The sequence below is a fragment of the Myotis yumanensis genome, unplaced genomic scaffold (assembly GCF_028538775.1).
Source record: "Myotis yumanensis isolate MYYU_CA2020_CCGP unplaced genomic scaffold, mMyoYum1.0.hap1 SCAF_15, whole genome shotgun sequence".
Classification (NCBI taxonomy): domain Eukaryota; kingdom Metazoa; phylum Chordata; class Mammalia; order Chiroptera; family Vespertilionidae; genus Myotis; species Myotis yumanensis.
Window position 1 is genome coordinate 26,871,522 of NW_027223766.1, and position 20,101 is coordinate 26,891,622.

Below are 20,101 nucleotides of genomic sequence, written 5' to 3' on the forward strand. Positions count from 1 at the left end.
CATGAGGCCCTTTCTGGGAAGCTGCCTAGCGCGTTGGCTGATTTGTCTTTAGTTCGTTTGTATGCGCCCTGGGAGAGATTGGAGCTCGGTTTGCATTTCCGAGTAAGTCCATACTGTTTGATTTCCCCTCATTACTTTTTCCTGGAGAATGAGGTCGTTCTCCTAGTATTTTCATTCTTCTCGTCCCCTCCCCCGCTTTCTGGCTTGGCACCTTTATTTTAGCTGTTGTTGCTGGGAGCTCCGGAGGCGGGACAAGAGCGATTCCGAAAACGTCTCAGAGCCTGCCTTGGTGCCCAGCGTTCATCTCAGGAGGACAAGGGACTCGTCCCTTTGGCTGGGGTTTGGGGTGGGGGTCATCTGACCCCAAACGAGCTCGGCTGCTTTGGGGCCGCTGGAACTGGGCGGGTCGCGGCTAACCTGGTGCGCACCTGCGGGGTTTGGGGTGGCGGATGTGAGGGTGGCAGGCCAGTGGCAGTAGCTGTGAGTGCCTCGCCCGAGCGCTGTGCCACGCGGCCTCACTAACCTCAGTGAGGTGGGCATCGGGCGACTCTAAGCCTATTAAGTTAAGAGAGGATCAGCTCATTCCCCGGCGACTCAGAGCTTGACTGAGCCTCCCCACGACCTTCCTGACCGGCCATCACACAAGGGCTTGGACAAATCAGAAAACGCTGAAAGTGAGCGGCAGGTAGACTTCTTCGACACACGCCCACCTCCACCAAACCTTCCTGGGCCTTTCGCGGGTCCCTGAATTTGCGTCTCCATCTCTGTTTCCAAATGGTTTTGTGAAAATGTGTGAACCTGTATTCTCACTCCTCTCTTCTCCTCTTGCCCCAGACCTTCTTTCTAAGACATTTGCAAACACGCCCCCCCTTCTTCCCATGCTTCATTAGGCATTTTGTTTCGGTTCTGCGCTTCAAGACAGAGACACTAGTGAGGGAGATGGAGGAAATGTCCAGGCAGAATTACAATCCCAGACTCAGTCCCTGAAACCCAAAGCCCGGGCTCCTTTGCTCTTCAAGAGACATTCTCCTTTCATCCTTCCCTAGATTGATCTTTCCCCTCGAGATCAGCAGCCTTTCCCCTATTCTGGCTCTAATTAGTGGGGATGTGACAATCCATTTACTTCTTTTGGCCCTTCTAGCAAGGGCAGAGCTACACCGTATTAACACAGCCACAAAGTCCTATCTGAGCAAATCTATCTGAGGAAAGACCTTCATCTGCCCTCGATGCTGATCTTTCCTTTTTTTTTAGGCCTCTTGATTCTAGATGACAGTCTGAGGATTTCAAAGATATTAGCTAAAAAAAAAGAAGAAGAAGAAGAAGAAGAAGAAGAAGAAGAAGAAGAAGAAGAAAGAAAGAAAGAAAGAAAGAAAGAAAGAAAGAAAGAAAGAAAGAAAGAAAGAAAGAAAGAAAGAAAAGGAATCATCTTGGAATCTGTGTCCCTGAAAGCACCGGTCCTTAAGGATCAAATGACTTAGGGTGTACTTTATTCTGATGAAATGTTCGCTTCCCTGATTAATCATGTTGGCTATTGAACCATGCAGAGCAGAAAAATTACAATGCCCCAAATCAATACAAACAAAGTCTCATCCCTTGAAAGGCACATTGAAAGTTTTCATTTGCTCCTAAATAGTACCATTTCTTAAAGGAAGCATCCTTAATGGAGTACAGTGGGCATCTAATCTAGCATGACTGGTGTCCTTCAAAAAAGGGGGAAATTTAAACACAGACATGTACATGTGAAGGTGGAGGCAGAGGTCACAGTGGTGCATCGACAGGGGAAGGGATGTCAAAGATTGCCAGCAACACCAAAAGCCAGGAAGAGGCATGGGATAGATTCTCCCTCAGAGAAGAAACATGGAAACCCCAACTGAGTGTTCAACCTCCTGACTTGCCCTACAGATTTCAGACTTGCCAGCCTCCAGTATATTCTATTTGTTCTGGTTCTCTGGAGAACCTTGACTAATACACTCTTTTATAAGTTTTATCATCTTTTACCTGGACTATTAGGATAGCCTCATAACTGGTACTTCTTCTCCTCCTTTGCCTCATTCTCCCTTGTAGTACAGTCTCAATACTGAAGCCAGACGTAGCCTTCAAAATGTAGGTCAGATGATAGCACCTTACAACTTCAAACTTTCTATTGGCTTCTTATTTCAGAGTAAAATACAAAGTTCTTACACTAGCCCTCAAGGCACTATGTGAATGGTCCCACCCTACCTCTAAGATCTCCTTTTCTATACAGCTATCACTACAATATTGGTTTTCCACTTATTGCCATCTGACATACAATATATTCACTTGTTTATTTGTATAATTTTGTTCATTGCTATATCAATAATGCCTAGAACAGTGCTTGATCCTAAGCAAAATGCTCAATAAATGTTTTTTTGGACAAATGAATTAATAAATTCAAATATCATAAGCCATAAAAAGGAATGGAATTCTGATGCATGCTACCACATGAATGAACCTTGAAAACATACTAAGTGAAAAAAGCCAGACACAAAAGAACAAATATTGGACCTGGCCAAGGTCCCCAGTTCAATTCCCAATCAGGGCAAATGCCTAGGGCTCGATCCCTGGTGCTGATCCATGTTTCTCCCTCTTTCTCTCTCTCTCTCTCTCTCTCTCTCTCTCTCTCTCTCTCAAAATCACTGGGAAAAATATCCTCAGGTAAGGATTAACAACAACAAAAATATATTTTTTAAATCAGAAAAAAAGAATAAATATTGTGATTCTATTTATATAAGGTACCAAAATTAGGCAAATTCATACAGGTAGAAGGCTGGGAGGAGAGGACAATGGGGAGTTATTGTTTAATAGATGCAGAATGTTTGAATTAATGAAAAGGTTGTGGAAATAGATGGTGGTGATGGTTATATAATCTTATGACTGTACTTAATGCCACTGAATTATGCACTTTAAAATAGTTAAAATGGTAAATTTATGCTATTTAATATGATACTCAAAACCCTTCAAGGTGTGAGCTTTGCAAAGTTATTACAGTGCTATTGACTATATCCCTATGCTGTACTTTACATCCCCATAGCTTATTTTTTATAACTGAAAGTTTGTACCTCTTATTTCCCTTCACATATTCTTTTTTAAAATACATATAATTGATTTCAGAGAGGAAGGGAAAGGGAGAGAGAGATAGAAACATCAATGATGAGAGATAATCATTAATCAACTGCCTCCTGCATTCGACCTACTGGGGATCAAGCCTGCAACCCAGGCATGTGACCTTGACTGGAATTGAACCTGGGACCCTTCAGTCCACAGGCCTATGCTCTATCCACTGAGCCAAACCAGCTAGGGCTTCCCCTTTACATTTTCCACTCATTCCTCCACTCCTTCTTCTCTGGCAACCATCAATTTATCTTCTGTATTTATTAGTATCTTTCTGTGTTGTTTTGCTTATTCATTTGTATTATTTATTAGATTCCATATATGAGTGAAATATACAGTGTTTGTGTTTCTCTGTCTCTCTAGGTCCATCTATATTGTTGCAAATAACAAGATTTCATTATTTTTTATTGCTGAGTAATATTTCATTATATAGATGGGATATATAATGGAATATAGATATAGAATTTATATATATTACATCTTCTTTATCCATTCATCTATCAATGGCCACATACGTTGCTTCCATATCTTGGCTATTGTAAATAATGCTGCAGTGAGTACAGTGGTGCATATATCTTTTTAAATTAGAGTTTTCTTTTTCTTTGGCTAAATACCCAGATGTAGAATTGCTGGGTCATATGGTAGTTCTATTTTTGTATGTTTGAGGACCTTCAAATCTGTGTTCTTTCTTCTGTAACATTCTGTATCTCCAGAGATCAGGAAGGGGATTATTACAGCAGAGGATAACCCCCAGAGAGAGCTCCAGACACAGTCTGCCTCCCCAAGCATGCACTTAACAACACCCTCATGGTGACTTCCCCAGCTCTCTTAATTAAATCACAGCAGCCTCTTTAAACACTTCCTGCTGTGAGCCTACACAGCGCCTATGTCCACTGTAACCTTTCCCCATTCTGCAGATGGAGTGATCTTTCCAAAAGGCAAAAGTAATCATGTTACTTTTCTCTCTCTGTGAATCGGCTCCTTATTTCTCTACAGGACTTAGTATGGCATAAAGACCTTTTCTTGATTTGTTGATCTGCACTCTGTTTACTTACCCACATTTCTCACTATTCCTTTGGACTCAAAGCTCCAATCATATGAAGGTTCATTCAGTTCCTGAAATCCTCTTGTTCATTCTCATTCTAGGCACTTTGTGTAAAACTGCTCCCTCTGCCCAAAGCAAACCCCTTTCCCAATCTGCTCCTCCTCTTCTCTCCCAGCGCAATCTCCCATTTAGCCCTCAAGCCTTGGCTGGGCTGCCATTTCCTTCGGCAGCCTTTCCCAAGCTGGCTTAGCTGCCTGCGTGTTTTTTCTTAGCCTAACACTTCCTACACTGTATTGTGGTGTCTGATTCCTCATTAGACTCTAAGCCCTGTGAGTATCAGAACTTTGCCTTATTCAGAACGGTCTCTCAAAAGCCGGAAGCAGTATTGTGACACAGTGTGTACTCAGTTTTGGTTATATGAACGAACTTAGAAAGAACATGATCTGGAGTTGATAATTATTAAAGCTGGGTAATGGACACAGAAGGTTTTATTATGCTATTTTTCTTCACTTTTATGCATATTTGACATTTTCCATAACAAAAAGATTTAAAAAATATTTTTTATTGATTTCAGAGGTGAAGGGAAAGAGAGAGATAGAAACATCAATGATGAGAGAGCATCATTGATCGGCTACCTCTTGCAGGCCCCACACTGGGTATTGAGCCCACAACCTGGGTATGCGCCCTGACCGGGAAACGAACCATGTCCTCCTGGTTCATAGGTCGATGCCCAACCACTGAGCCTTGCTGGCTGGACCATAACAAAAAGACTTTTCATAATACATTATTTTAAACACTGTATCTTAGCTCTTCTTAAATTCCAATAGATAAGAAACTGTGAAGCCAAAATAGTGTTTCATAAATGAATATTAAAACATAAATACAGGCTTATTGTATACCCATTGAATATTCCCATATGAATCACGCACACTTCAAAGGGGGCTGCATGTATTTTGGGAAATGGAGTGAACAATTTAAAGATGATAAAATATATATATAAAAAAGAAAGAAACTGTGGGATAGAACCTGCCACAGTCCATGTGCGAGCCTCGTGGGAATGGGGTTTGTAAAATGGGTGTTGAGAGCGGCCTGATGCAAAAGGGAACGTGGGCAGGACTTTCTTGAAGAGCCTGCACTCTATTTGTTCCCATCAGCCCCGGGACGGATCCACCAATTTCATGCTGGTGGGGCACAAAAATAAACAAATAAAATGGCAAGGACAAGGGAAGACATTGTTCTGTCCAAACTGGACAATTTGTGACAGGGCTCAGGATGGCTGCATGGGCTTTGTAGCTTTTCCAGTGGTTCCTAATAAACCGGGCTTTGTGTGAGCCTCGCTGAGGCTGTGCCGGCCCTGTTATTCTAAAGCTTTCTCCCTCTCTGGCCTGGCTGCCCTGTGAACTTGTTAGCAGTCATTGATTTTTTTGAGTTGGACTTGACTGAATTAAATCGCTTTGCTTGGCATTTTAAAAGGGGTGTTTTTCTTGAGGAAGATGGAGTTTGGTACTGCCTTGCAAGTACACATTTAGGGGCCATTCAGGATTCATAACATTAAATTCCTTCAAGGCACAGGAGAAATTGGCTAAAGAAAGATCTTAACAATAACTTTAGCTTAAAGAGGTCATGAGGAAAATTATTATCTTTAAGGTTTCACCCACATGGTGGGAATAAAGCAGGGAAATAATGCATTTCTATCTACTAATCAATTGGCCAATCAATATTGTCTGGGCTCTTCCCATGTGCCCAGTAGGCCTGAGGCCCTGCCTGTAGGTTGAAATTAACTAGGCTAACAACTGTTGTGGGATAAACTGACTGCCAACCAAACACATGGGGTCCAGGGGTTCCCCAGGACAGCAGCGCAGGATGAATGGGAAGCCTGGATCCCTGGGTGCAGATTGACTTTTTAAAAAAAAATCCAAAGTATCTGATTAAAAACAACAACAAACGAAATTATATGTGACAGGTATGTATTATGGTCTTGATTTTATAGATGGTAAAACCAAACTCAGAGAATTAAACCCAACTTGGATCTGAATTGTAAAAGCAGTTTTTCCCGGAGACCATTTGTATCTGGGTACACTGAAAGGAGGCACTTACCGAACTTTTTCGGTTGAAAACAGATGTTTTCAAGTCATCAGATTTCAGTTAGTTACAATTTGAGTTTCAAGTTTTTACCAGTTTGAAATCCTGCAGTGCTTGAATTTCCACCAGATGTCACCGTTTACTACCCTATCATTGTCTTCAGTCTTGCTTCTAAAAAGTATAAGGGAGCCCAGCCTGTGTGGCTCAGAGGTTGAGTGTCAACCTATGGAGACCTATGAACCAGGAGGTCACAGTTTGATTCCTGGTCAGGACACATCCCTGGGTTTCGGGCTTGATCCCTAGTGTGGGGCATGCAGGAGGCAGCTGATCAATGATTTAATAGAAATATATTTTAAAAAAGTAAAAAGTATTAGGGAAAGTATTTGTCAGAGAAAGACAAGTATCATATGATCTCGCTCATATGTGGAATCTAAGTAACAAAATGAACTGATGAATGGAGTGGATCCAGAGACATGGAAGCATGGAACAGAGTGCAGAATCTTGGAGGGAAGGTGGGGGAGGGTGGGTAGGTGGGAGGTAATCAACCAAGGACCTTGTATGCATATATGCATGGCCCATGGACACAGACAATGGGACAGTGAGGGCTTGGGGTGGGGGTGGCGGGGGCAGGCTGGAGGGGGCCAATGGGGGAAAACAGGGGACATGGGACATATGTAATACTTTCAACAATAAAGAATTGTTTAAGAAAATAATAAAATATTTTTTAAAAAGTATTAGGGAAGAAGAGCCCATCTTGCTCTTGGGTTCCTCAGGATGGTTATTGCATCTGGGTGTGAGGTGGAGGGCTGTTTGCTCTGAACCTTGACTCAATGAGAAGGAATTGGAGAATGTAGGGAACCATTTGCTGCCCTGATTTCCTCCTCTTTGTGATTTCATGTATCTAGCAACCAGCCAATTTCTGATGGCTGTGCCAAGGAGAGTTATAACCTGGCCTTTGGCCAAGGCTGCATGGACAAAGAGGAGGCTTTGAGGTGAAGGGGGACGCCAGGAATGCTGCAGCTTCTCAGTGATCCACAGTAGAAGCCAGTGCCAGATGGGGCTGGGACTTGGACCAGGCTTGAGTGTGGCTTCTGAGAAGGGGCCAGAAACAGCCCTAAACACCAGGCCTCTCACCTGCTCAAATGTCCCAAATTACACTGCTGGGAGTTCATTCCTTTGGATCTAATATTAGCATTCTCCATAGATTTTGTGAGGAACAAACTATTAATTCTTTTACGTCTAAGTGCAAATAATTTTGAACTTTATTTTTTTCCTAATGGGAAAAACCAGGCCAGAATGAGAGAATGAGGTGCCTCGGTGATGCCTGGGGATGTTGGGGAAGTGGATAAGGTGAGGGATGGGAGAGAAAGAGACAGAGAGAGGGAGGAAGACTTCTCTTAGATCCCAGTTTGGCCCAGACTAACGGGCATGGTTCCTGGGAGGCCTTCCTTTGCTTCCTGTCCCTCACACCCTGCACATCTTCACCTTGCCTGTCTCAAGTGTTGTAAAGAATGCACAAGGGACAATGATTGGCCCCCAAAGCCTGGACTCCTCCAGGAGCCAGCAAATGATGGAAGATGCCTGGCTTTCTTTTCTAAAGCTGCGGCTCAGGGAAAGGGGAAGTTTATAGACTTTAATGACACTTGTATCTGGGTACACTGAAAGGAGGCACTTACTGAACTTTTTCGGTTGAAAAGAGATGTTTTCAAGTCATCATATTTCAGTTAGTTACAATTAAGTTGTTAAAAATAGTCAGCTTGCCCTCACCAGTTTGGCTCAGTGGATAGAGCGGGTCCGCCTGCGGACTGAGGGGTCCCAGGTTCGATTCTGGTCAAGGGCATGTACTTTGGTTGCGGGCACATCCCCAGTAGTAGGTGTGCAGGAGGCAGCTGATCGATATTTCTCTTTCATCGATGTTTCTAACTCTCTATTCCTCTCCCTTCCTCTCTGTAAAAAATCAATAAAATGTATAAAAAAAATAGTCAGCTTGCAGCTATTTTTGTTTTTTAAAGATAAAAACAAAAAAGGAAGGAGTAGGACCTGGCTTTTATTTGCTGATCATATGCTCATTTTTCAAGCCAGCAACAGAAGTGTCTATATAATTAAGTGCATATCCTCCTTGGAAGGTGCTGATGTGAATAAAGCTCGCTCTTCAACTTTAAAAAAATATGCCCATGCCAACATGTGACCTCCTGGGCAAAAGGTCACAGATGAAAATCTTAAATAAATGGGGCTAAATTCAACTTGCAGATGTGGAGAGAGCAGATTTGTTGTAGAATTGGAAGATGTGTGTGAAATTCGTAATACCAAATGCTTTCATCATTTCTTTCCAGTAATGTTTGATTCATCCCGTTTGGTCTTAGTTTGCTCAACTAGTTTTGCACAACCTCTTGCAACTTTTACTGATGACGTATAGGTAAAAATATTCATGTGCCAGTGTGTCTGGGTTATCAGATGATCACTCTAGCCTGACTCAAGAGAGCAGACAAGAGTCACACAAAAGCTTCACAGTCCACCTATGTCCCCTGGGGTGGGGGGCGTGTCTGGTGACTCTAAACTTTTAGTTGCTGTGGGGCCCACCCACAGAGCTTTGCTAAATAGGGACTAAACAGAGGAGATGTGTGGATTTATCTCTAAGACATGTTTACAGGCAATAAAGTGAGTCACACGACATTTTTGGTTTCCTAGTTCCAGCATTTGCTTTGTCACTATTTTTCATTTTTGCCATTCTGATAGGTACATATTGATATTTCACTGTTGTTTTGTGTTTTTCTAGTGGCTAATGATGTTTATTATTCTTTCCTGTGTTTATTTACCATCTCTGTATGCTCTTAAAGGAAATGTCTGATCATGTCTTTTGCCCATATTCTTAGTTAGGTTGTTGTTTGTTTTTTAACTCTTGAGTTTTGAGAGGTCTTTATATATTCTGGTTATAAGTTCTTTGTCAGCTATGGGGTTTGTCAATATTATCTTGAAGTCTGTATCTTGTCTTTCCATCCTCTTAGATAAGGTCATTGACAGAGCAAAATTTTTTATTTTTCATTAATCCAATTTTTCCATTATAGATTTTGCTTTTGATGTCTAAAACTCTGCCCAGCCTTAGGTCACAAAGATTTTCTATTATTTTTTTTCAAAAGTTTTATAGTTTTACATATAGTGTACATTTAAGTTTATGAGCTATTTTGGTTTAATTTTTGTATTAGGTGTTAAGCTTAGGTGAAGGATTTTTGGAGGGTTTTATCACTGGGGCCTGGACATCTCAACGCATGTTAGCCCATATTCTCCCTGTCTACTTCTCTATTTTCATAGACATTATATCAAGTCTACTTTAAATTTCACCTCTTTTATTCTTTCATTAGATCTTTCTCCATATTGACATTTCATCCCTGATTTCTTACTGCCCTACTGATTTAAAGACTGTAATTATGATGATAGATATCCTCTATTATTGACATGAGTCATGCCGATAATTTGGTAATAAGATGTGGTGAGAATGTCAATATGTTTGTCTTTCCCAATATATTGTAAGTCTGTAGAGAGGGAGGAGCATATTTTTCTCTTTCTCAAAACCTAGGCCAAGATTCTGCAGATAGTGAGAACTCAATGATATTAGTAGAATCAAAATGAACAGAGTTCTGCCAAGCTTATATTTGCTAGAAGAGGGATATGCTCATTTATATGTTGCATCTGAACTCAGATGCAACGTAAAAATATTTTTTATTTTATTTTTTAAAATATATTTTTTATTTTATTTTATTTTTTAAAAATATATTCTTATTGATTTCAGAGAGGAAGGGAGAGGAAGAGAGAGATAGAAACATCAGTGATGAGAGGGAATCATTGATTGGCTGCCTCCTGCACGTTGGACCGAGCCCGCAACCCAGACATGTGCCCTTGACGGGAATCAAACCTGGGACCCTTTGGTCCACAGGCCGACGCTCTAACCACTGAGTAAAAACAAGCCAGGCATAAAAATATTTTTTAAAGGCAAAACTGAGTGGAGAGGCCAGTAGCATCCTGACTGCTCCCGCCTGCGGTGTACAGGTTGGAAGCTGTTTTCTTGGGGTACTGAGGTCAGGATGGCAGCTCAAATTGCCCAGTGCTAGTGCCAGCAGTATGGTTGGTTCCAGGACGCTGTGGGAAGGCACACTGCTGATTCTTTTTTAAAATTATTTATTTATTTATTGTCTAAAGTTTTACTTAAGTCTCCTTTCTCCCCGATTGACCCCCTCCCCCCAGCCATTCCCACGCCAGGCAAGCCCCCACCACCTCAGTGTCTGTGTCCATTGGTTATGCTAATAGGCATGCATACAAGTCTTTTGATTGCTCTCTAACCCACCACCTCCCCTGCCATTTGTCTCTGGATCTATTTTTGTTCATCAAATTATGTTGATCATTATACCTCACATGTGAGTGAGGTCATGTGATATTTATCTTTCTCCAACTGGCTTATTTTGCTTAGCATAATGCTCTCCATGCTGTTGCAAATGGTAAAAGTTCCTCCTTTTTTATAGCAGCGTAGTATTCCATTGTGTAGAGGTACCACAGTTTTTTAATCCACTCATCTGCCCATGGGCACTTAGGTTGTTTCCAAATCTTAGCTATTGTAAATTGTGCTGCAATGAACATATATACTGCTGATTCTTAAATACTTTCCCAATCCATTTGCCTATGATTCCGCTTGAGCATATCCCTCAAGACAGTTAGAAGTTTGAAATTATATGTGTCCACATATTTTTACATACTAGTATACATGCACACACTCATAACATATGTATCCTGTTGCTGTCTGTTTCCTCAGAGTAGCCTCCAAAATCTACCTTAAGAACTTCTGGCCAGCATATCCCATTTCATTCTAGTTTCCTGAAGACCTTGTGCTTAGGGACAATAGGGGTGTGTGGATATTCATATGTTATTTGTCCACACATATCTGAACGCTCAGAAGCACGGGTCAGTACAGTTCTAGAGAAAAATCTTCCTAATGATTATAAAAAAACTTTTATTCTTGTTATGAAAATTAAAATAACATGGAAGGAAAAGGGCAGATCCAGAGAATTAAATAAACAGTCTGCAAATAAGTGATTCTTATTAGGGTATGAGTCATGATACAGGGACAGATAAATTTTTTAGTGTTACAGTTATTTGGACAGGTTTGCTGTAGTATGATTTTGCAGCACTTAATTCTGAGCTCTGCTCATTATTTGTTAGACATTAACTCATGCCCATCTCCTACCATCCAAGTAACCTTTTAAGAGATAATTCCATTAGTAGTGAAGAGGATTTACAGACTTACTAGTAATCGGTACTTTCTGCAAAGATACATACCACATTAAGCAGGAAAATTGTCTCTTTTGGGGGGAAACAATGTTATCTAGTGGTAGAAATTCATTCTTAGGGAATTCTCTTTTTGAAATTATGATTTTAAGAAAAACACCCCTTTGCTCCTTAATGTTCTTTTTTCAAAAACATATACCTTACTTTGTTTTTTAAGTTTTAATCTTTTAAATTGATTTCAGAGAGGAAGGGAGAGGGAGAGAGAGATAGAAACATCAATAATGAGAGAGAATCATTGATCGGCTGCCTCCTGCATGCCCGCCACTGGGGATTGATCCTGTAACCCGGGCATGTGCCCTTGGCTGGAATTGAACCGGGGACTCTTCAATCCGCAGGCCAATGCTCTATCCACAGAGCCAAACAGCTAGGGCCTTAATGTTCTTTTGTTCCTTCTTTAGTATACTAATTTTTTTCTCTAGCAATTTTTGTAGGAAGCAGTTTATAATTTTTCTTGTATTACTATATGAGATATAATCTTTATATTAGAGAAAAACATTCAATGGTTAATAGCAATAGACATAAAAATTTGTTAAAGTATTCTGCTTTTTAAAAACATTATCTCCAGAAACAAACAAACAAACAAAACATAAAGAGTCATTTGTCTTGGTAAAGGGGAGTTGTTTAGGTTGGAGAAAATTGCACAGATCAGGTAATCATCATCAAGGTTCTTAGGGTTCCTCTTGAAAAATCTGAAAACAATTTTGATATAACATCAATAAGATAAAGTGAGCAATGGCTCTAAAACTTGCTTAGGTTTTATATTCCTTATCGATAAACTCTTTCCTTGTCAAGAAAGGATCATGGATTGAGGAGATTGTCTTACCTTGATATCATACGCAGCCTCGGTGGCCTCTTCTTTTTCTGTGGTTTGGTGAATGTTTGCATTATACGCCTCAGCCCTCTGCAGGGGCAGAAATTGCTTCCACATGGATGGCCTGTGGAAATGTTTCTGGAGGCATTCTTGGTTATCTTGGGAAAGCCTGGTCATGGTTTTACAATAAAGGCTCCAAATGAGTCCTGTAGCCTGATTTCAACAACACCAGCCAAGGTCCCCTCTATTTCTCTTCATTTGGCTAATGCTGTGCTCTCTCTCAGTCCCCTGGGGACTGCCCCGGAAAGTTACACAAATCCAAGCAAAAGGATTATCTTGTTTTATGGATCAGCAGCTTATCCACTGATCTGTAGTGTTCTATTTCAGGTAGGGCCTCCTATTTTGAATGTCTAGGTATGTTAGCACTGCCCTCTACAGGTAGTAATGTATTATTAATTAAAATTTAATCCTAAATCAAAAACTATAATGATTCAAGTGATATATTGCTTAGTATATAATGATAAAGGAAATAGATTGCTTGGCAGAATTCTGTACTAGGAGTGTGTGGTAAGGAATAGTACTTGGCAATCTTGGGCTATGCGATTGAGGGGCGGATGGTCCCCCTAATCTATTTAGGTTTCTTAAAACATCATTTTAGTACCAGTTAGGTTTGTGGCTAGAAATGTATGCTAAACTCATCCCCAAACTTAAGGCCAGGGATTATCACTCTTTATATTTGTCATGTAGAATTAGTTAAAATGAATTTCATATGAGGTAATCAGTCATCTAATGATTTAAGGTAAAATTTGGCTTGTAACATCATATTTTGTATTTGTACTCAATGGGCAAAAGCATTTCACTTAAAAACAGGAACAAGACAGGGATGTCCACTTTCACCACTCTTATTCAACATAGTACTGGAAGTTCTAGCCATAGCGATCAGACAAGAAGAAAAAATAAAAGGCATCCAAATTGGAAAGGAGGAAGTGAAACTGTCATTATTTGCAGATGACATGATCTTATACATAGAAAACCCTAAAGACTCCACCAAAAAACTACTAGATTTAATAAATAAATTCAGCAAAGTAGCAGGATAAAAATTAACATCCAGCAATTGATGGATGACATTTTTATACACCAATAATGAACTCTCAGAAAGAGAAACTAAAAATCCCATTTATCATTACAACAACAACAACAACAACAAAAAAGATACCTTGCAATAAATTTAACTAAGGAGATAAAAGACCTGTACTCTACAGGCCATAGAAAAAAGAAATAGAGGCAGATATAGACAAATAGAAGAATTTGTTCATGGGTTGGAAAAATTAACACCATTAAAATGTCCATACTACCCAAAGCAATCTATAGATTCAACTCAATCCCTATTAAAATACCAATGGCATATTTCAGACTTAAAATACTCTGAAAAGAAAGCATAGGTTGCAAAACCTCAGACATCTCTCATAGCAATATGTTTGCTGAAACATCTCCTAGGGCAAGGGAAACAAAGGAAAAAAATAAACAAATGTGGCTACATCAAAATAAAAAGTTTCTGCGCAGCAGAAGAAACTGCCAACAAAATGAAAAGGGAGCCCACTGTATGGGAGAACATATTTGCCAATGATACAACAGATAAGGGATTACTTTCCAAAATATATAAAGAACTCATACAATATAACAAAAGGAAGACAAACAATTATCATCATCAGTATTTTTTAAAGAATAGTTTATTGATTTTTAAAGAGAGAAGAAGGGAGAGGGAGAGAGAAACATCAATGTGAGAGCGCAACATCCATTGGCTGCCTCCTGCACGGCCCCTACCAGGTATCCACAAAAAGGGCGTGTGCCTTTGACTGGATATCAAGCTGGCAACCTCCCAATGCAAGAGAGGACGCCCAACCAACTAAGCCACACTGACCAGGGCAACACGCATGATTTTTTTTAGTATAATTGCAAATATTGCATGGAACATACATTGTTGGCTACTAGTAAACCTGCAACCCCAGGGCAAGATAACTTTTATGACCCACGTCTCAGCATCAGTTTCATATACAATATCCCGATAAGAACGCCTGCTTCATTGACCTGTTAAATCCAAATGAAAGTCAATCTATTTAAAGCATTGAATTATAAACGTTTGAAAAGAATGACGGTTAAGATAAACGAGTTTTGCCACCAGGAGGTCACAGTTCGATTCCAGGTCAGGGCACTGCCTGGGTTTCAGGCTTGGTCCTGGGTGTGGGGCGTGCAGAAGGCAGCCAATCAATGATTCTCATCATTGATGTTTCCGTCTCTCTCTTCCTTTCCCTTCCTCTCTAAAATCAATTTAAAAAATATATATTAAAAAAAAGATAAACGAGTTTTGGCCTGGTTCTCGGGCTCCAGCGGGTACCCTGGCACCGGAGCGGACTGCTGGGTTTCGGGTCCCCCACACGCCCTCCCTCGGGACAGGCCAGTCCGGGCTGGCGGCGGGGGTGGCGGTGGGGCTGGGGGGTGGGGGTAGCCTGTCTTAGACCCTTTGAGTCCAGCGACCTGAACGCAGCAAGTCCCTCCTAGGCGACCGCCCCTCGGCGGCTGTTTTGGACCCTCCCGGCTTCCGCCTTCCGGGTGGTCACATGCCTCTGCTCACGTGACCGACACTCCTGTCATTCGACTGCCGCCACCCGACTGCCTTCTGCCTGCGCTGCGCTCAACGTCTCCGCGGCGGTGGAACCTCTTCACTCCCCGGCGCCCGAGTCTCCCGCCGTCGCTCAGGCCTCCGGACCCGCCGGAGAGGCTCCGACTCGGCGCCCTAGCTCGGCGGGGCCCGGACACCCCGACCGCCGCCGCCTCCCAGCCGCCCTCGGGTGCGTTGTGGGCGCCCCAGGGTTCGCGCAATAAGGCCGCACTCCGCTTGTTTCGGGGGACACCTGCCCAAGCGAGGCGACCCCGCGGCTTCCCCAGAGCCCCCGGGGCGCGCCGCTGTCCCGCCGCCCAGGCCCTCCGCCCCCTCCGGTGCCGGGTCCCGGGGTCCCGGGGTCCCGGCTTCTTTCCTTTCGGGCCTGCGCCGGGTTTAGGAACCTGCAGAGCCTTCCCCGCGGGGGCCGGGAACCCGAGGGGCGGGCAGGGGAGGGGAGGAGGACGGATGAGAGGTATGTGCTCCCCGGGATGGGCCGCCGCCCTGCCCCGCTGGAGGTCCGAGTTGTCCGGCGGCTTAGATGGCCGCGCGGAGGCACCTGCAGCCTCCCCTGGACGGGCCGCCGGGCCGGGGCCGCCTGGTCCCGGGCCGCAGGTTGGGCCGGAAGGAGCCAGTTTGTGCCTGGGCCCGGCCAGGCCACCCGCTCTTGCTTGTTTAGGCAGCAGCTCTCAGATGTAGAGATTAAGTTCCAGGCTGACTGAGGGCATTGGGGTCCTTGTAGCTTCTCTGTATGTAAGCGCGAGCTTACGTTTTATGAAAAGGAACCTCAGTGTTTTGTGTCGTGATAAAATCAGGCTTAAACCTTTGTCTGTTCATCTGGGTGGGAGAATTACTTAAAAGGCTCATGATTGTAGGTTCTTGTCGTTAGACTAGACTCCCGTTGTTGGCTGTACCTAAGATGTAATTGGTATTTGTTCCAAAAATGTCTCCTAAAGTTGATTTTGAAAATACCAGGAACTTGGGTTGAAAAAAAATCAAGCGCTGTCGTCTAAGAAATTGCATTCCCACGTTGGTTATTTTAATTCGAATGAGAATTTAAGAAAGCACTTACAGGGTTTTCATATGTCATTGCAAAAAAAAAATGATGCTTAGTAAATGTAAATAAAATAATTGATCCTAGCTGTACTTTGCAGGTTCTTATTTTTTTTTCTGTCAGAGGAGGAAAGTTGATCCCAATTGTATACAATTAAAATACTTTCCTATTTTGTATGCCTATTCTATTTAAGCATGATTTCTGATGTCAGTTTCTTGAATGGCTACGTTACAAATCTGACCACAACATTGTGCCAATAATTAAGAAAAACCTTTCCTGGAAAAGTACAGACCTATAGAGAATGCTTTTATGGAGCAGCTTATAATTGGTGGACAAGATTTGAAGTATAATAATATTAACATTAATGATATGTAGTATGTGTGTTGAATGCCTGGAGAGGTTAAGGTGATAATGATGATATCATTATTAATACTTGTAGTAGTTGTTAAAAAAATAATAACACCTGGCATTCTGGTTTTACCTTACATCAGAATTGAAGATCTGTTGGAAAACTTCCAAGATCATAAAATTTAAATGACCAAAATGGATATCCGTGGTGCCGTGGATGCTGCTGTCCCAACCAACATCATCGCCGCCAAGGCTGCAGAAGTTCGCGCGAACAAAGTGAACTGGCAGTCCTATCTTCAGTAAGTACGGCCTTGCTGTGAATCATGGGTAATCATGTGCTTTTGCATCAGACTTCTTCATGGTCATGCTTCTGTGAGAGAAGTATTGGAAAAATACTAATAAATGTGGAAGAAAACACTTCCTTCTTAGAGCTTGCGGCTCAGGGCACTTTTGACCTCTGGAAAGCTGTGCTTTTTCAGTGAGCGAGAAACGATGGGATGAGCATTAATGGACTATGGAGGGAGGAAGAGGATAACGTGCAGAGCCTGCTGCGGGCTCAGGGTGCCTTGGTGATCAGTGTGGGGACAGATGGTGTTGCAGAATAGCGCATTCAGCTAGTAAAAAGCGTAGATGTTTGAGCTCAAGACCTGGGTTGGCCTTCTGATTCTGTGTACTCGTTTGGTGGTCTTAGGCAACTCTCTTCTCTGAGGTCCATTAAAGTGAATGTGAAATGGGGATACATATACCATAAGTTTTTATTTTTCTGAAATAATGTATTTAAAGTACTAGCACAGTAGAATACAAGCGTTAGTATGTCGAATAAATTTCAGTTTCTCCCCTTCTTTCTTGTGTATATTAAGATTTATCATGGCGTTGTTCTGTATTTATCTGTAACATAAGTGTCCATTTATTCTTGACCATATTTTATCATATTGACTTTACTTCATATCTGTTTATTTTGATATATTTATAACAGTTATTAGGAAATTCAATTTAGATTTGCATATACATTTTGAAAAATAATGTGAGGGATCTTTAGGTTTACTAGTATATTTAGTAGTTTGCTTTATTGAAAGGATATACAGTGTACAAAAATGATCCGTTTAGTTCTGTTAATCTCATCACTTATCAAATATTTATTCACTGACTGCCAAGTTTGAGGCATTTTTTTCTGGGCTTTGGGGCTAAACTCATAATTTACTAGGAAAGTCAGATATTTAAACATTATTTTAATTCAGTATGTTAATTGCAATAATAGAAAGGTGCACAGGGAATAGAAAGGCGCACTGAAAATGATGAGTGCACAGAAAAAGAACAGCTAATCCTTCCTCTAGGAAGTTTTCCTGAAGGGGATTTTCAAAGGTGAATTAAAAATACCATTCTGGGTGGGGAATAATTCATGTTTTGGCAACAGGCAGTGGGGGGAGCTGAGGCTGGAGAGGCAGCAGGAGCCAATCGGGAGGGTCCTGTGTGCTATCAGAAGGAGTTTGGACTTGATTCTGTCAATGCTTTTCAAGCTGATTCTTAAGCTGTGAAATCCATGGTTGATGTGAAGTTCAATAAGGAAACTCAGCATGTAAAACAGATACAGATGAAAGTGATGGTTGAATGGAGTAGGAGTATATGTCTCAGAGTCATCTTTTGAGACCACACTTAATAGACTTATTTGTGGAATCTAATGAACAAAATGAATTGACCAACAAAATAAGACCCGAAGCATGGGGTCATGGAACAGACTGACTTACCTCAATGTGGGGTTAGAGGGCGAGAGGAGAAAAAGCAAAGAACTTACATACTTATGTGCATAGCCCATGGACATGGCAATTAGGGCAGTGAAGATCTGCGAGGGTGGGTAGGGGTTGGGAGGAAGGGGGTAAAGGGGAGGGGGAAACGGGAGATACCTGTAATACTATAAACAATACTATAAACAACAAAAATATATTAAAAAATAAAATTACTGTTGTAGTTATTAGAAACAACTGAAGTGTGTAAAGTGGGAATTAGATGATCAGATTTACCTTTTGGTTGGATTGTTCTACTGGCAACGTAGAGGATAGATTTGGGGATAATAAGCCCAGAGCTAGGGAGATGCTGTGGCAGTATTCGGGTTGTTGGTATGCATAGAATTGGATAGATTTGAGAAAGTCTTTGTGATTAATTTGGTGTGTGAGGATGAAGAAGAATTCAGGCTGACTTCTAGCTTCCCGGAAGGGAATGGGTTATTGTAGGTCTACGGATTCTAGGGCAGCAGGAGGAGGGACTTTCTGATGTTTCATTTATTCACCTATATCTGTGTAATTGTTTAAATCCCCTGTAAAATTAGGATTGTGAGCTCTGTGTCCTAATTTTATTTCAGAGTACATTAGACTAGAGCGCAAGGAGTTTCATGTTTATAAAGCCTGACTCTGTTTATAACCTAAATAGAATAATATTGCTATTGATCATAAAGCACTGGCTGACTGGCAGAAGTTGTGTAGCGTTGGAATTTGGAACATTTTTAGTTACATGGAGATTTTAAATTGCTTTCCCTTCTGTTTCTCTTGTTCCAAGGCCTCCATACTTTATAAGTTGGATTCTCCCTTTTTCCTATTTTCTGCCTGTTATTCAGTTGTCCATCTCATGAATTTCTTTTCTAAAACTCCTCTGCTCTGTATGTCTGCACACAAATGTTCACCAAATGTTAACTGTGTGCCTGCTGTCAAGCTGTTGGTTGTGGGAACACCAGTGGGTGTGGAAGCTTACAGATTGATAGGGGCTGGACACAACGTATGAATTATCAGTGAATCTTATATCATATTATATTCTGATAAAATAAAACCTGTGGAAGAGTTTCCCAAAGTCAGGAGGCCATAATAATATGATAATGCTTCATCCCTCACAAATTAGCATGTTATTATGAAGATACAGTGTTTAAAAAATGTATTTATATTTGATTCAACCTTTTCTTTATCATTCACCTCCTAGACAATACAGACAGTGGAACCTCGGTTCTCAAACTTAATTCATTCTGGAAGGCTATTCGAGAAGCTATTTATTTGAAAATGGAATCATTTTTTCCCATTAGAAATAATGTAAATTGAATTAATCTACTCCAGATCCCAATGATTCCCTGTTTTAACCTTTCTTATATATAATACATGTCTAAGGTACTGTTTAATCTATAAATAAACACTTTAAAAACAAAAAGGACATGAAATATAAATGAAAATTTAACAAAAAGGAAATGAAATGTACAGTAAAAAATGAAAATTTACATACACACTAGAACTTACCTTAATGCTGAGAGCTGTTGATAACTGAATGTGGAGAGGAGGGACGGAGGGAAGTTATTGTTTGGGAGGGGAGTCCCCTTTCGTAAAGACGCCAGGTAGCTGTTCCTCTGGGCTCTTTCTCTCTTTTGTCCCCTTGCTCCACTAGAACAGTGATGAAGCTGTCCTCTTCCACCAACGTGACCTCCAAGCTTCGGAAATGGGCAGGAGCATTGTCCGTTACGAGAAGTGCCTGGAATGGCGATTGTTTTTCCCAGAGGAATTTCTTCACACTTGGGCAAACACTTCATGAATCCACTCACTAAGAAATTGCCTGTTTACCCAGGCTTTGCTATTAGCCCTCCACATCACATTCAACTTGTTCTTC

The 20,101-nt window shown here is 41.4% G+C and overlaps 2 protein-coding genes across 4 annotated transcripts in view; one reads left to right on the forward strand and one right to left on the reverse strand.

The window, feature by feature from the left end:
- The window catches only part of RGS20 (regulator of G protein signaling 20), a 45,317-nt gene extending 32,736 nt beyond the window's left edge, over window positions 1-12,581 (reverse strand). Inside the window, exons 1-2 of one of the 2 annotated variants that reach the window (XM_070392685.1) lie at window positions 12,417-12,581; window positions 9,096-9,103 (exon numbers count right to left, since the gene is read on the reverse strand). In XM_070392685.1, the coding sequence (XP_070248786.1) occupies window positions 9,096-9,103; window positions 12,417-12,581 (173 nt within the window). The remainder of the gene's footprint in view (window positions 1-9,095; window positions 9,104-12,416) is intronic. The other variant, XM_070392680.1, reaches the window with a different exon arrangement.
- A 2,467-nt stretch (window positions 12,582-15,048) lies between these two features.
- Window positions 15,049-20,101, forward strand: part of ATP6V1H (ATPase H+ transporting V1 subunit H) — an 80,896-nt gene continuing 75,843 nt past the window's right edge. For both annotated transcript variants that reach the window (XM_070392678.1, XM_070392679.1), the window contains exons 1-2: window positions 15,049-15,253; window positions 16,609-16,764. In XM_070392678.1, the coding sequence (XP_070248779.1) occupies window positions 16,652-16,764 (113 nt within the window). In that variant the 5' untranslated portion in view covers window positions 15,049-15,253; window positions 16,609-16,651. The remainder of the gene's footprint in view (window positions 15,254-16,608; window positions 16,765-20,101) is intronic.